The 14,888-nt window shown below is 39.0% G+C and overlaps 1 protein-coding gene across 1 annotated transcript in view; it reads right to left on the reverse strand.

The window, feature by feature from the left end:
• RECQL (RecQ like helicase) overlaps positions 1 to 14,888 on the reverse strand; it is a 36,188-nt gene that overhangs the window by 15,553 nt on the left and 5,747 nt on the right. Inside the window, exons 3-5 of the mRNA XM_049882602.1 lie at positions 12,857 to 13,054; positions 11,400 to 11,579; positions 680 to 786 (exon numbers count right to left, since the gene is read on the reverse strand). Of these exons, the coding sequence (XP_049738559.1) occupies positions 680 to 786; positions 11,400 to 11,579; positions 12,857 to 13,054 (485 nt within the window). The remainder of the gene's footprint in view (positions 1 to 679; positions 787 to 11,399; positions 11,580 to 12,856; positions 13,055 to 14,888) is intronic.

The following is a 14,888-nucleotide window of genomic DNA, read 5'->3' on the forward strand; positions in this document are numbered from 1 at the left end:
AGGTGGGTACTAGGTACATGGCAGTTATTATTCTCTTTACTTTTAAATAGTTTTGAAAATTTCAGTAATATGTTTTTTAAAAGAGAATAGCAGGGAAATGCTTTATTCTACACCAATGCTTTTATTCACATGAGGGTAAACTATTCCCAAACAGAAGAAACTTCCCAGGGGTAGGGTATCTTGTCATTAATTCATTTTTTGTATTTAATTACATTGCACAATTAGAAATCATTGCTTTTGATTTTAGAATGAATACAAAACACAGGTTGGCAGATATTTCCTCTAAGGACCAGATTTTGTGAGCCATACAGTCTCTACTGCAACTACTCAACTCTGCCAGTATAGTGTGAAAACAGCCACAGACAATAAGTGAATGAACAAAGTTTCAATAAAACTTTATTTACAGACAATGAAATTTAAATGTAATATAATTTTCATATTTCACAAGACATTTTTTCTATGGCTTTTTTTTAACCACTTAAAAATATTTTTAAAACAGTTTTAGCTCCCAGGCCAGACAAAAATAAGACAGTGGACCGGAAATAGCCCGTGAGCAGTAGTCTGCCAACTCCTGATATAAATAGTTGTCAGTTTATAATTTTATAAGCAACTCAAATGCAGTTAAGGCTCCTAATTCAGTGAACAGTTTAAATTTTTTTAAAAAGCCACAGCAACTTACCTTAGAACTAGAAGCATTTAACATGGTAGCTGAAACTCCTAATTGTTTTAAAACCATTAATTGGTCTTCCATAAGAGAGATCAATGGACAAATCACAAGTGTAAAACCTAAAAAAGACAAAAATCCACTTTAAACTGTACATCATCTTCAGAATGATTTGCCACCATTCAACTTCTTTACCATAACCCATAGCCTGTGGGCAGCACCCATCAATTCAGGCGAATTTGCAATGCAACTACCACCTATTTTTAACCCTCACTAATAAAGAAGGTAGATAAGAATATTTGGTCATAGGAGGTGAGTATAAGCCAAATAAACAAAAACGAGACTAAAGAGAAATTTCTTCTCTTATTCATTTTCTATAAAAATAAAGACAGATATCAACATTTTGAATGTTTAATTTGCTATCATTTTTAACAATCAGTATTGGTAATCTCAGTAAAATAATGTAAATTGGGTCAAAGAACACACAGTTGTATCAGGGAAAAATCATCCCAAAGCTTTCCAAAGAAAACACAGCAACCTATATAGCTGAGAAGGGCAGCTGTGTGAGTATTCTTCCACTTACTGCACCACATTCATTTATTCTGAGTAGAAATCAGTGAATAGTTTATTGACTAAATGAAGTTCTGTTAATATACCCCTTTCTCTTATGACAGAAATTGTTCATAACTGCCAGAGCTATTCTACATTGTTAAAATCATATGAGCATACATTTCTGCAGTTTGTTCCTTGTAATAACCTCATAGCTCACAGTGACCCTATAGGACAGCATAGAATAACTGCCCCATAGGGTTTCCATAATCTTTAAGGAAGCCGACTGCCACATCTTTCTCCTGTGGAGTGGCTGGTGGATTCAGACCATTGACCTTTAAGTTAGCAACTGAGTACTTTAACCACTGTGCCAACAGGGCTCCTTGTGGGGAGAGGGGGGCAGACCCATTTAAATAAACATTCTCAGATTAAGACGTTACCAAGATTTCACCCTCTTTCCTGTATTTTCACCTTCTTCATTACTGGTGCCTTCTCAGTGTATTTAAACATGGTCACATCTCTCTCATCTTTGAAAAAACCCTAGACACCTAAATTATGACTCTCTATCTTTTTCCCTTCATAGCCAGTTTCCACACTCCTTGTCCTACATTCATTAGCTTTCTCTCTTAGATCCACCCTTTAAACCCAAATACCCCCGCAAACAGTCCACCTGGATGTTTTATGCCATTGCTGTACACCATAACGACCCTACAGGACAGAGTAGAACTGCTCCATAGGGTTTCCTAGGCTATAACCTTTATGAGAGCAGATTGCCAGGTCTTTCTCCTGAGGAGCCACTGGTGGATTCGAACAGCCAACCTTTAGGTTGACACCCGAGTGCTTAGCCATTGCATCACCAGGGGCATCTTAAATTCAACATGTCCCCAGTTGAATTCATTACCTTTTGTCTTCCCATTCCTAAATAAGGTCTTTCTCTAGTGCATCCAAGTTCAGCAAACAATCTCACCATTTGCTCAAGCCTAAAATTTCTCCTTTGCCCCACATCCAATCAATACCAAGTCCTACGGAATCTACCTCCCAAGTATTTCTGAAACCCTTTCATCTGCTGAAATTATCCTTCTAAAACACAAACATGACAAGTCATTTACCTGTCTAAAACCATTCAACAGCTTACCACTAATCTAAGGAAAAGTTTTAAAAATAGCTTAAAAGGCTCTTTCTGCATCTCTCACCACTGCCTGCTATACGACAATTCTTCTAAGTTACTGCATGCACTGTATCACGCATGTTCTCTCTTACATTTGGGCTCTCACACATGCTGTTTTCCTGAATGAACACTTTTTTTCTCCCTGCTCCCTTTTGCCTACTTATCTTAGTTTTCAGCCCAAATGACACTTCCTCAGGGTAGCAATCCCTGATACCCCTAGGTCAGATTATCACACTGATTCTTTAGTTCCCTATTAAAACCTTTATCCCCAGACCATTATTGCAAATACTTGCAATTACATGTATTTTCTAGATAAGGGGTCAGCAAACCAAGGGCTAGCTGCCTGCTTTTGTATTAAAGTTTTACTGGAACACAGCCACATCTGTTTGTTCACACACTGCCTATAGCTGCTTCGGAAACCCTGGTGGCATAGTGGTTAAGTGCTACGGCTGCTAACCAAAAGGTGGGCAGTTCAAAGCCACCAGGCGCTCCTTGGAAGCTCTGTGGGGCAGTTCTACTCTGTCCTACAGGGTCCCTATAAGTCAGAATTGACTCAACAGCAACAGGTTTTTAACATAGCTGCTTCATGCTGTAATGGCTATAATGGCAGAGTAAAGTAATTGCCATAAAGCCACATGGATCACAAAACCTAAAATATTCACTCTCTGGCCCTTTAAGAAGTTTGCTGGCCTCTGCTCTTTGTTGTTGTTAGTTGCCCTCAAGGTGATTCTGACTCATGGCAACCCCATATGTGCAAAGTAGAACTGCTCCGTAGAGTTTGCAGGCTATGATTTTTGGAAGCAGATAGTCAGGCCTAACTTCTGAGGTGCCTCTGGGTGAGTTCAAGTCGCCAATCTTTTGGCTAGCAGTAAAGCACTTAACCATTTACAGCACCCAAAGATTCCGACCTCTGCGCTATACCCTTGCTAATTTCAACTGCAAAATCAGTATTTCCTGGGAGCTTGTTAGAAATGCAGAACCTTGCGTCTCAAACCTGACTTGGGTCTCACACTAAATCATAACCCGCATGTTAAAGGATCCCCAGGGGATTCTTATGCACACAAAAGTTTGAGAAAGCACTGCTAGACTCTATGAATTCCATGAAATTGGGACTGTGCCCATTTTGCTCACTGCTGTATCTCCAGTGCCTACCACCACAGCAGATACTCAGTAAAAATCTGGGATTAGAATCCAGGTCTACTGAACCCTTTGCCAGTGCTTTTTCCCTTACATCATGTTTTTAAATTATGTTTTAGGAACTAGATAAAAAGCATTACTCTCAGAAGCTTTTATTGTTTCCCCTTCATGAGAACCCTTCAAATGTATGAATAAAACAACAAAAATGCATTTGATTTTTACATATATGTGGCTAGATATTATTTTTTAAAATACTTAAAAATATATCAAAAGGGAGGTGAGGCCAAGATGGCGGAGTAGTCAGATGCTTCCGGTGGTCCCTCTTATAACAAAGACCCCCCAAAACAAGTGAATCAATTATATACGACAATCTAGGGACCCTGAACATCGAAGGCAAAGTTAAGGAATCGGATTGAGTGGCGGAGTGTGGAGAGAGATGGTTCAGAAGCAGCGTGGAGTTGCCAGACCTGACCCGCTAAGAACCAGCACCCTGCAGGCTGGAATGGCTACCATACAATGTGAGGCAAGCAGTGGCATTTGGGACACGTTTTCCACATTGGGAGAGACAGAGCAGCAGAGAATCTGCTTAACCCTCCAGAATCAGCGAGAAGCGGCCCTCAATTGGCAAAAGATAAGTACCCATATAACCTACTGTGCAGATCAAAAAACACCCTGTTTGGGAAGAACCTCTCTCCCATTTATCTGCTCCCTCCCCACTCTGCACCTGTCCCACGCTGGCTTCAGTGACTGATGCTTCCCTTGGGCCAGAAGTAGGGCCCTTCATGCGCCCTGAGGCATTCTCCCGGCCTGGGGGAGGCAACAAATTAACAAGCAGGAAAAAATAATGTGCCAGCTCCTCTAAGCCAGAAACTCAGGACAAGTACAGCTCCTTTGCTTGGGCACAGACATAAGGGTCCATGGACTTTAAATGCCTTTTACCCCTGCATAGACCTGTGCGAACCTATATCAGCAGTGTAGGCCTTCATTAGCACAATACAACAGGGTATATACCTGAAGCCTAATTTCACTGCATCAGCTATGTGGCAGGTGGGTGACATCTGACACCACTCTGCCCATTAAGCAGGGTCCTCACGTACTCACATCAGGGGCCTGAGGACTGGTGGCTCCACCTGCGCCACCTAGCCACCAGCAACAGGGGTCCAAGGATAAGTAGTGCTTCCCAGTCCTTACAGCCAACAGCACTGAGTGCCCATAGTCCAGATGCAAAACCCACCCACCTACACACTCCAGGGAACAGGGACACACCTTCCTCCCAGACAGAGGTGGCTGTCAGCCCCCTGCCTTGCTCAGCACATGACCCCCTACTACAGCCAGATGCCTGTGCCTACTCTAATCACCCCTGCCCATCTAGGACTGTGGATCAGAGCCTGCGCTACACACCTGGTGACTACATGGACACCTGAGCTGAATCCATATAAGAAAAGTAAATGGACTCCTGGGCTCATATAAAAAAAAACTAGTAACAAATCTAACCACCTCATGACAAGATGTTAGAGCTTCAAAGGCACCAATAATCAAACTAGCTCACAGAAGCAGCATATTTGGGCATATCGAAAAACAAAACAAGAAGCTAGGACACAGTAAGCAAAACATAAAATAAATAAGTTATTGATGGCTCAGAGACACCAGTTAATAACAAATCACATAAAGAGGCAGACCACGAAAGCTTCAGCAAGTTCCCAAAAGAAAGAATCAAGAAATCTTCCAGAGGAAGAGAATTTCTTGGAATTACTGGAAGTAGAAAACAAAGGATTAATACACAGAACTCTTCAAGAGAACAAGGAAGGAGATCAGGTAAAATGCAGAACAAGCCAAGGAACACAGAGACAAAGCAACACAGGAACTTAAGAAGATTATGGAAGAGCACAATGACAAATTTAACAGGCTGCCAGAACCCACAGAGAGACAGCAAATGGAAATGCAGAAGGCTAAAATTTCAGAATTAGACAACTCAATAGAAAGTCATAGGAGCAGAATTGAGGCAATGGAAGTCAGAATTAGAGAGATTGAAGATAAAGCACTTGACACCAAGTTATTTGAGGAAAAATCAGATAAAAGAATTTAAAAAAATGAAGAAACCCTAAGAATTATGCGGGACTCTATCAAGAGGAATAACCTACAAGTGATTGCAGTAGCAGAAGGGGGGGGGCAGCGGATAACAACATACAGAGAGAACTCTTGAAGATTTGTCGGCAGAAAACTCCCCTGATACCGTGAAGGATGAGAAGATATCTATCCAAGATGCTCATTGAACCCCACATAGGCTAGATGCCAAAGAAAGTCACCTAGACATTATAATCAAACTTGCCAAAAACAAAGATGAAGAGAATTTGAAGAGTGGCTAGGGATAAACAAAAAGTCACCTACAAAGGAGAGCCATTGAGACTAAGCCCAGACTACTCAGAAGAAACCATGCAAGCAAGAAGGCAATGGGATGACATACATAAAGCCTTGAAGGGAAAAAATTACCAGCCAAGAATTATATATCCAGCAAAACTCTCTCTCAAATATGACGGTGAAATTAGGGCATTTCCAGATAAACAGAAGTTTAGAGAATTTGTAAAAAACAAACCAAAATTACAATAAATACTAAAGGGAGTCCTCCAGTTAGAAAACCAACAACATCAGATAACAACCCAACACTAGAACTCAAGACAGAGCAACCAGATAAAAACACAGATAGGGAAGTCACAAAAATAAATCAAAGCTAAAACGCTGAAAACAGGAAAACAGAGATGTCAATATGTAAGAGATGACAACATTAAAACAAAAAAAAAGAGACTAAAAAATGTAGTCATAGTTCTTTTATATGGAGAGGAAGTCAAGGTGATATAAAGAAATAAAAGACTGGTTTAAACTTAGAAATACAGGGATAAATATTAAGGTAACCATAAAGGAAACTAACAATCCTACATGTCAAAATAAAAAACAAGAAAAACAGCAAATACAAAATCAACAAGGAAAAAGATGAAAAGAAAATATATAAATAAAAATGACTCAGCACAGAAAATTAAGTGGAACAAAGAAACTGTCAACAACACAAAAAAAGACATCAAAATGACAGCACTAAACTTATACTATCAATAATTACACTGAATGTAAACGGACTAAATGCACCAATAAAAAGACAAAAAGTGGCAGAATGGATAAAAAAAACATGATCCATCTATATGTTGCCTATAAGAGACACACCTTAGACTCAAAGACACAAACAAACTAAAACTCAAAGGGTGGAAAAAATATATCGAGCAAACAATAATCAAAAAGAGCAGGAGTGGCAATATTAATCTCTGACAAAATAGACTTTAAAGTAAAATCCACCACAAAGACTAAGGAAGGACACTATATAATGATTAAAGGGTTAGTACACCAGGAGGATATAAACGTGATAAATATTTACGCACACAACGACAGCCCTCCCAAATACCTAAAACAAACTCTAACAGCATTGAAAAGAGAGATAGGCAGCTCCTCCATAATAGTAGGAGACTTCAACATAGTACTTTCAGTGAAGGACGGAACATTCAGAAAGAAGCTCAATAAAGACACAGAAGATCTAAATGCCACAATCAACCAGCTTGATCCCATAGACATACACAGAATATTCCATCCAACAGCAACCAAGTATACCTTCTTTTCCAATGCACGTGGAACATTCTCCAGAACAGACCACATATTAGGCCACAAAGCAAGCCTTAAAAGAACCCAAAACATCGAAATATTACAAAGCATCTTTTCTGACCATAAAGTCATAAAAGTAGAAATCAAAAGCAAGGGAAAAAAAATGAAACACACGGAAACTGAACAACACCTTGCTCAAAAAACTACTGGGTTATAAAAGAAATTAAGGATGGAATAAAGAAATTATAAAATCAAATGAGAAAGAAAACACATCCTACCAGAACCTTCGGGACACAGCAAAAGCAGTGCTCAGGGATGAATTCATAGCAATAAATGCACACATCTAAAAAGAAAGGGCCAAAATCAAAACATTAACCCTACAACTCAAACAGAAAGAGAGCAGCAAAAGAAGCCCTAGGGTACCAGAAGAAAGCAAATAAAAATTAGAGCAGAATTAAATAAAATTAGAGAATAGAAAAGCAACTGAAAGAGTTAACAGGACCAAAAGCTGGTTCTTTGAAAAGACCGACAAAATCAATAAACCACTAGCCAAACTGAAAAAAGAAAAACAGGAGAGGAAGCAAATAACCCTAATAAGAAACTAGGTGAGCGATATAGCACAACAGACACAACTGAAGTTAAAAGAATTATAACAGAACACTATGAAAAGCTGTACGCTAACAGACTTGAAAACCTAGAGAAAATGAACAAATACACTACCTACCTAAACTAACACAAACAGAGGTAGAAACACTAAATAAACCTATAACAAAAGGGGAGACTGAAAAGGTAATTTAAAGACTTCCAACAAAAAAAAAGTCTGTGCCCAGATGGTTTCACTTGAGAATTCTACCAAACTTTCAGAGAAGAGTTAACACCACTACTACAAAAGGTATTTCAGAGCACGGAAAAGGATGGAATACTCCCAAACTCATTCTATGAAGCCAGCATATCCCAGATACCAGAACCAGGTAAAAACACCACAAAAAAGAGAAAATTACAGACCAATATCCCCCATGAACTTAGATGTAAAAATCCTCAACAAAATTCTAGCCAAGAGGATTCAACAACATATAAAAAAATAATTCACCATGACCAAGTGGAATTCATACCAGGTATGTAGGGATGGTTCAACATTAGAAAAACAACTGATGTAATCTATTACATAAATAAAACAGAAGACAAGAACCACATGATCTTATCAATTGACACAGAAAAGGCATCTGACAAAGTTCAACACGCATTCATGATAAAAACTCAGCAAAATAGGAATAGAAGGGAAATTCCTCAACATAATAAAGGTATTTATACAAAGCCAGCAGCCAACATCATCCTAAATCAAGAGAGTCTGAATGCATTCCCTTCAGAATGGGAACCAGAAAAAGATGCCCTTTGTCACCACTCTTTTTCAACATTGTGCTGGAGGTCCTAGCCAGAGCAATTAGGCTAGATAAAGAAATAAGGGGCATTCAGATCGGTAAGGAAGAAGTAAAAGCATCTATATTTGCAGATCACATGATCTTATACACAGAAAACCCTAAAGAATCCACAAGAAAACTACTGAAACTAATATAAGAGTTCAGCAGAGCATCAAGATACAAGATAAACATACAAAAATAAGTTGGATTCCTCTACACCAACAAAGAGAACGTTGAAGAGGAAATCACCAAATGAATACCAATTACAACAGCCCCTAAGAAGATAAAATACTTAGGAATAAATCTAATCAGAGACATAAAAGAGCTATACAAAGAAAACTACAAGACAGTACTGCAAGAAACCAAAAAAGACCTATACAACTGGAAAAACATACCTTGCTCATGGATAGTAAGACTCAATATTGTGAAAATGTCTATTCTACCCAAAGCAATCTACAGATACAATGCAATCCTGATCCAAATTCCAATGGCATTTTTTAATGCGATGGAGAAACAAATCACCAACTTCATATGGAAAGGGAAGAAGCCCCAGATAAGTAAAGCATTACTGAAGAAGAAGAACAAAGTGGGGGGCCTCATATTACCTGATTTTAGAACCTATTATACCGTTACAGTACTCAAAACAGCCTGGTACTCGTATAACAACAGATAGTTAGAACAATGGAACAGAATTGAGAATCCAGACATAAATTTATTCACCTATGAGCAGCTGATATTTGACAAAGGCCCAAACTCCATTAATTGGGGAAAAAGACAGTCTGTTCAACAAATGGTTCTGGCATAACTAGATATCCATCTGCAAAAAAATGAAACAAGACCCATATCTCATACCATGCATAAAAACTAACTCAAAATGGATGAAAGACCTAAATATAAAATCTAAAACAATAAAAATCATGAAAGAAAAAAATAGGGACAACACTAGGAGCCCTACAACATGGCATAAACAGAACAGAAACCATTACTAACAATGCACAAACACCAGAAGAGAAACTAGACAACTGGGAGCTCCTAAAAATCAAACACTTATACCCATCAAAAGACTTCATCAAAAGAGTAAAAAGACAACCTGCAGACTGGGAAAAAATTTTTGGCTACGACAAATCCAGTCAGCGTCTAAAGTTTAAAAGCTATAAGATACTGTAAAACCTCAACAACAAAAAGACAAATAACCCAATTAAAAAATTGGCAAAGGAAATGGACAGGCACTTCACCAAAGAAGACATTCAGGCAGCTACCAGATACATGAGGAAATGCTCACAATCATTAGCCCTTAGAGAAATGCAAATCAAAACTACAATGAGATACCATTTCACTCCAACAAGGCTAGCATTAATTAAAAAAACACAAAATAATAAATGTTGGAGAGGTTCTGGAAGGACTGGAACACTTATACACTTCTGGTGAGAATGTAAAACGGTACAACCAGTTTGGAAATCGATTTGGTGTTTCCTCAAAAAGTTAGAAACAGAAGTACCACACCATCTAGCAATCCCACTCTTCGGAATATATCCTAGAGAAATAAGAGCCATCTCACAAACAGATATATGCCTACCCGTGTTCACTGCAGTACAGTTCACAATGGACAAATGGATAAACAAATTATAGTATACTCATACAACGATAAAGAACAACAATGAATCTTCAAAGCCTCTTGTAACATGGATGAATCTGGAAGGCATTATGTGGAGTGAAAGTAGTCAATCACAAAAGGACAAATATTGTATGAGACCACTATTACGAGAACTCAAGAAATGGTTTAAAACAGAAGAAAACATTCTTTGATGGTTACCAGGGTAGGGAAGGAGGAAGAGAGGTATTCACTAACTAGACAAGAATTATTTTAGGTGAAGGGAAGGACAACACACAATATAGGGGAAGTCAGTAAACTGGACTAAACCAAAAGCTAAGAGGTTTCCTGAATACAACCAAACACATCGAGGGACAGAGTGGCAGGGGTGGAGGTCTGGGGACCATGGTTTCAGGGGACATCTAGATCAAGTGGCATAACAAAGTATATTAAGAAAATGTTCTGCATCCCACTTTGGTGAGTGGCATCTGGGGTCTTAAAAGCTAGGAAGCAGCCATCTAAAATGCATCAATTGGTCCCAACCCACCTGGAGCAAAGGAGAATGAAGAACACCAAAAACACAAGGTAAATATGAGCCCAAGAGACAGAAAGGGGCACATAAAGCAGAGACTCCATCAGCCCAAGACCGGAAGAACTAGATGGTGCCTGGCTACCACCAATGACCGCCCTGACAGGGAACACAACAGAGTCCCCGACACAGCAGGAGAAAAATGGGGTGCAGAACTTAAATTCTAGTAAAAAGACCCCCTAGACTTAATAGTCTGACTGAAACTGGAGAGACCCCAGAAAACGTGGCCCCCAGACTCTCAGCTAGCCCAAAACTAAAACCATTTCCCAAAGCCAACTCTTCAGACAGAGACTAGATCTGAGTATAAGACATAAAATGATACTTGTGAAGAGTGCGCTTCCTAGCTCAAGTAGATACATGAGGTGAGATGTCAGGAGGTAAGACGAGAAGGCAGAGAGGGACAGGAGCTAGTTGAATGGACATGGGAAATAGAGGGTGAAGAGGAGGAGTGTGCTGTCACATAAAGGGGTAGCAACCACAGTCACATAACAATGTGTGTATAAATTTTGGTATGAGAAGCTGACTTGAATTGTAAACTTTCACTTAAAGCACAATAACGAAAAAATATAGAGAGAGAGATAGATAGATATCAAGAGAAATGACATTTCTTCAATTTAAAATTAATCTTTATTCATACATACCATCTGAACATAATGCTGGTAACTGATAGCATAAGCTCTTTCCACCTCCTGTAGGCATAACAAGGAATACCTCCTTCCCAGCCATTGTTACATTAATAGTTTCGAGCTGAAGCGATCTGAACTTCTGGAGTTTAAAAACATTCTTCAGAACATCTTTAACCCTATCAGACCATGGAAAATCTAGAAAGAGAAAAGTAAGCTAAAATTGTTAGAACTATTAGGATTGTAAATGAAACACAAACTTGAGTGGCTGCTTTATAATAAAGAATAAGATAAATATAAGACTTTTAATACTTTCGGAACATTAAAGTTTTATAATAATTTTGAGATTAGTTTAACTCACTAAGCTAAGCAAAGCAAAGCAAAGGAAAAACAAATTAAATGATCTATTTTAAGAAATACTACATCAGAAAGAAAAGGAAACTGTTTGCCAGTAAAGGATTAACCTACACAAAAGATGGTGTTTGATGAGGTATTTGTAAAACAGTATGAATGTTGATCAGAGATGTCAGAGTATGACATCAAAACCAAAAAACCCGCTGCTATCGAGTTGATTCCAACTCATAATGACCCTAGAGGGCAGAGGAAAACTGCCCCATAGGGTTTCCAAGAAGTGGCTGGTGGATTTGAACTGCCAACCTTTTGGTTAACAGCTGAACTCTTAACCCCTGAGGCACCAGGGCTCCAGCATAGTATCATACAAAACTCAAATACCAGGGAAAAGGTTAGCAATTGTCTGGAACTGATGATATACCTATCTTGCTTAGAAGCAAATCACTGGAAAACAATCCCCCCAAAACATTTGGATTTCCTTCTAGAGCTCTGGTATTCTTTATAATTAATGATAAACACGAGGCTTAGCAAGATCTTACGGCAAGAATGGTTTGGACACTACGAAACAAAACAACAACCCACTGCCATGGAGTTGATTCTGACTCATAGCGACCCTATAGGACAGAGTAGAGCTGACCCATAGGGTTTCCAAGGAGCGCCTGGTGGATTTGAACTGCGGACCTTTTTGTTAGCAGCCGTAGCTCTTCACCACTACGCCACCAGGGTTTCCAGCTTGGACACTAGGGCAGGGAAATAAACTAGGTTTGGGGAAGAAGTTTGAATATTTTTTTTTCTTAATTGCTTACCTTTTTTAAGTTAAAACTTGGAAAATTTAGCTTAACAAAATACATTATTTTCCAAACATTGATTAATGTTGCTAGAATCATATTTGGAAATAATCATAGCATCTGAGTAATAAAAGCTGAATTCAAAAAACTACAAAAAGTACGTAAAGATGGTCTGCCTCCAAGTTTCTCATTCCACTTTAGGAATGACCAACTTCACTCCTAAGCATAATGGGAAGCACTGACTTGTGCAGAATAATATAACTCTAGTTTAAAGAAATGAGAAGGAAAAAAAAAAAAGAAAACCTAGCAAATTTAAAAGAAAAAAAAAGAGTAAACCTTCTTTATTCCAAGTATCAGGGGAAGAATCACAATCGTTGCTTGCCCCAGCATCAGAATCCTCTAAACATTGCTTTATTTTCTTCGTTAGGACAGTTTTTTTCTGAATAAGCTCTTGTTTTCTTTCCGTAAGTTCTTGAATTTGAATGTCTACTGCATGTAGCTCGTTGGTTATAGACTCCAGTTCCTCGGTTAGAACTATGAGAGGGATAAAAAGATACAATGATTAATAAACTTAAGTTATAATTTTAAGGTTCTGTTGATTTTTGGATTTTCCTCACCATCTAAACTACAGGCAAATCAATAGTACAGCAGAGTGGTTAAGAGCACATGTTTTGGAGTCATACAGACCTAAGGTAAATCTCAGGTCTTCCACTTACCCACTGAGTGACCTCAGGCAAGCTGCTTAACTAAGCCTCAATTTCCACATCTGTAAAATGGGGATAATACCGAACTTTCACTGTACTGCTATAAAGAATCAAGTGAGAGAACATACTGAAAGTTCTTGGCACAGTGCCTGGTACATAGTTGAGCATTTAATAAATGATAGCTATTTTTTATTATTATGTTGTAGAGAAGCAGTCCAGCAATATCCTAAATCATTTAAGTAAAGTCACCAGTCTGCGAAGCAAGAGAAAGCTACAAAAAGTAACCACCTAACTCCTTGACTATTGTTTCCAGAAAACATTATATTTGTTGGCATAATAAGAAGTTCATGATTGTAAACATGATAGTGTAATAAATAAAAAGAGAAATCAAGTGTACTATTGGAATTGGTATTACAACTTCATTGTGACTTATTTATAAAGAGGCCTCAATGTATTCAATCCAAGTAGTAAAAGAAGCCGCAATATATGATTCTAATCAATCCAAGTATTAAAGTCAAAGTGACATTGCTTTTGGCACATCAGTGGAAGCTGAACAAATTTGAAAGATGTCTTTGTCGCCTTCTAATTCATCTGCCTGCAGTAATCTGTGCCCAGTTTGAAACTCTCTTCATAAGAGGAAATCTTATGGTTATGATAAAATAGGAGGTGGTGGTGGCTTTGTATTATGCCAACTGCTAGAATTCCCTTCTCTGCCCAATTCTGGGTTAGGGCTGGCCACAAGAGAACACTGCATGAGATCAGGGGGAAAAAAAAGTTGCCATCGCGTTGATTCAACTCATGGCGACCCAGTGTGTGTCCGAGTAGAACTGTGCTCCACAGGGTTTTCAGGAGCTGATTTTTACGAAGTAGATCACCAGGCCTTTCTACCAAGGTGCTCTGGGTGGACTCAAACCTCCAACCCTTTAGTTAGCAGCCAAGCATATTAACTGTTTGTACCACCTGGGCCTCCACGGGACTGCTAACCCTTTTAAGGATCTACCCTTGCCACCTCTCAGTGCAAAATCCAGCAAGCCCTAAAGGATAGTTATCTGTGGAGGATGGCATAGCTTTGCTTCAAAATCCTAACGGTCAATGCTGTGACTCATCCGTGGTGCCAAGGCACCCGACAGCGCCCCTATTTGTCAAAGTCATCGCAAACACCACCAGATTCATTGGATCATGCGGCTCATAGCTTTGGTGAAGGGAGTGTCCTCTGGATTATCGCTGGTATAGACACTTACTCTGGATATGGACGTGCCTCCCCTGCCTGCCATGCATCTGCCACATCCATGAATTCAAAGAATGCTTTATTGACCATCATGGTATTCCACACAGAATTATTCCTGACTAAAGAACTCAGCAAATAAAGTTTAACAGAAGGCTCAGACTCAAGGAATGAATTGGTCTAACCATTTTTCCCATCACCCTGGGGCAGCTGGCTTGATAAAATAATAGAATGGTATTTTTAAGGCTCAACTGTGGTACCAGCTGGGTGGCAAGACTTATGCTATAAATCTGTGACCGGTGCTTTTCCTTCCACAGTCAGGATTCATGGGCCTGGGAATCAAGAAGTGGAAATGAGAGTGGGCCCTCTCATTTCACTAGTGATCCACTAGTAAAATTTTTGCTTTCCATGCCAGCAACTTTGGGCTGTGCTCATCTAG

The sequence above is a fragment of the Elephas maximus genome, chromosome 4 (genome assembly GCF_024166365.1).
Source record: "Elephas maximus indicus isolate mEleMax1 chromosome 4, mEleMax1 primary haplotype, whole genome shotgun sequence".
Taxonomy (NCBI): Eukaryota; Metazoa; Chordata; class Mammalia; order Proboscidea; family Elephantidae; genus Elephas; species Elephas maximus.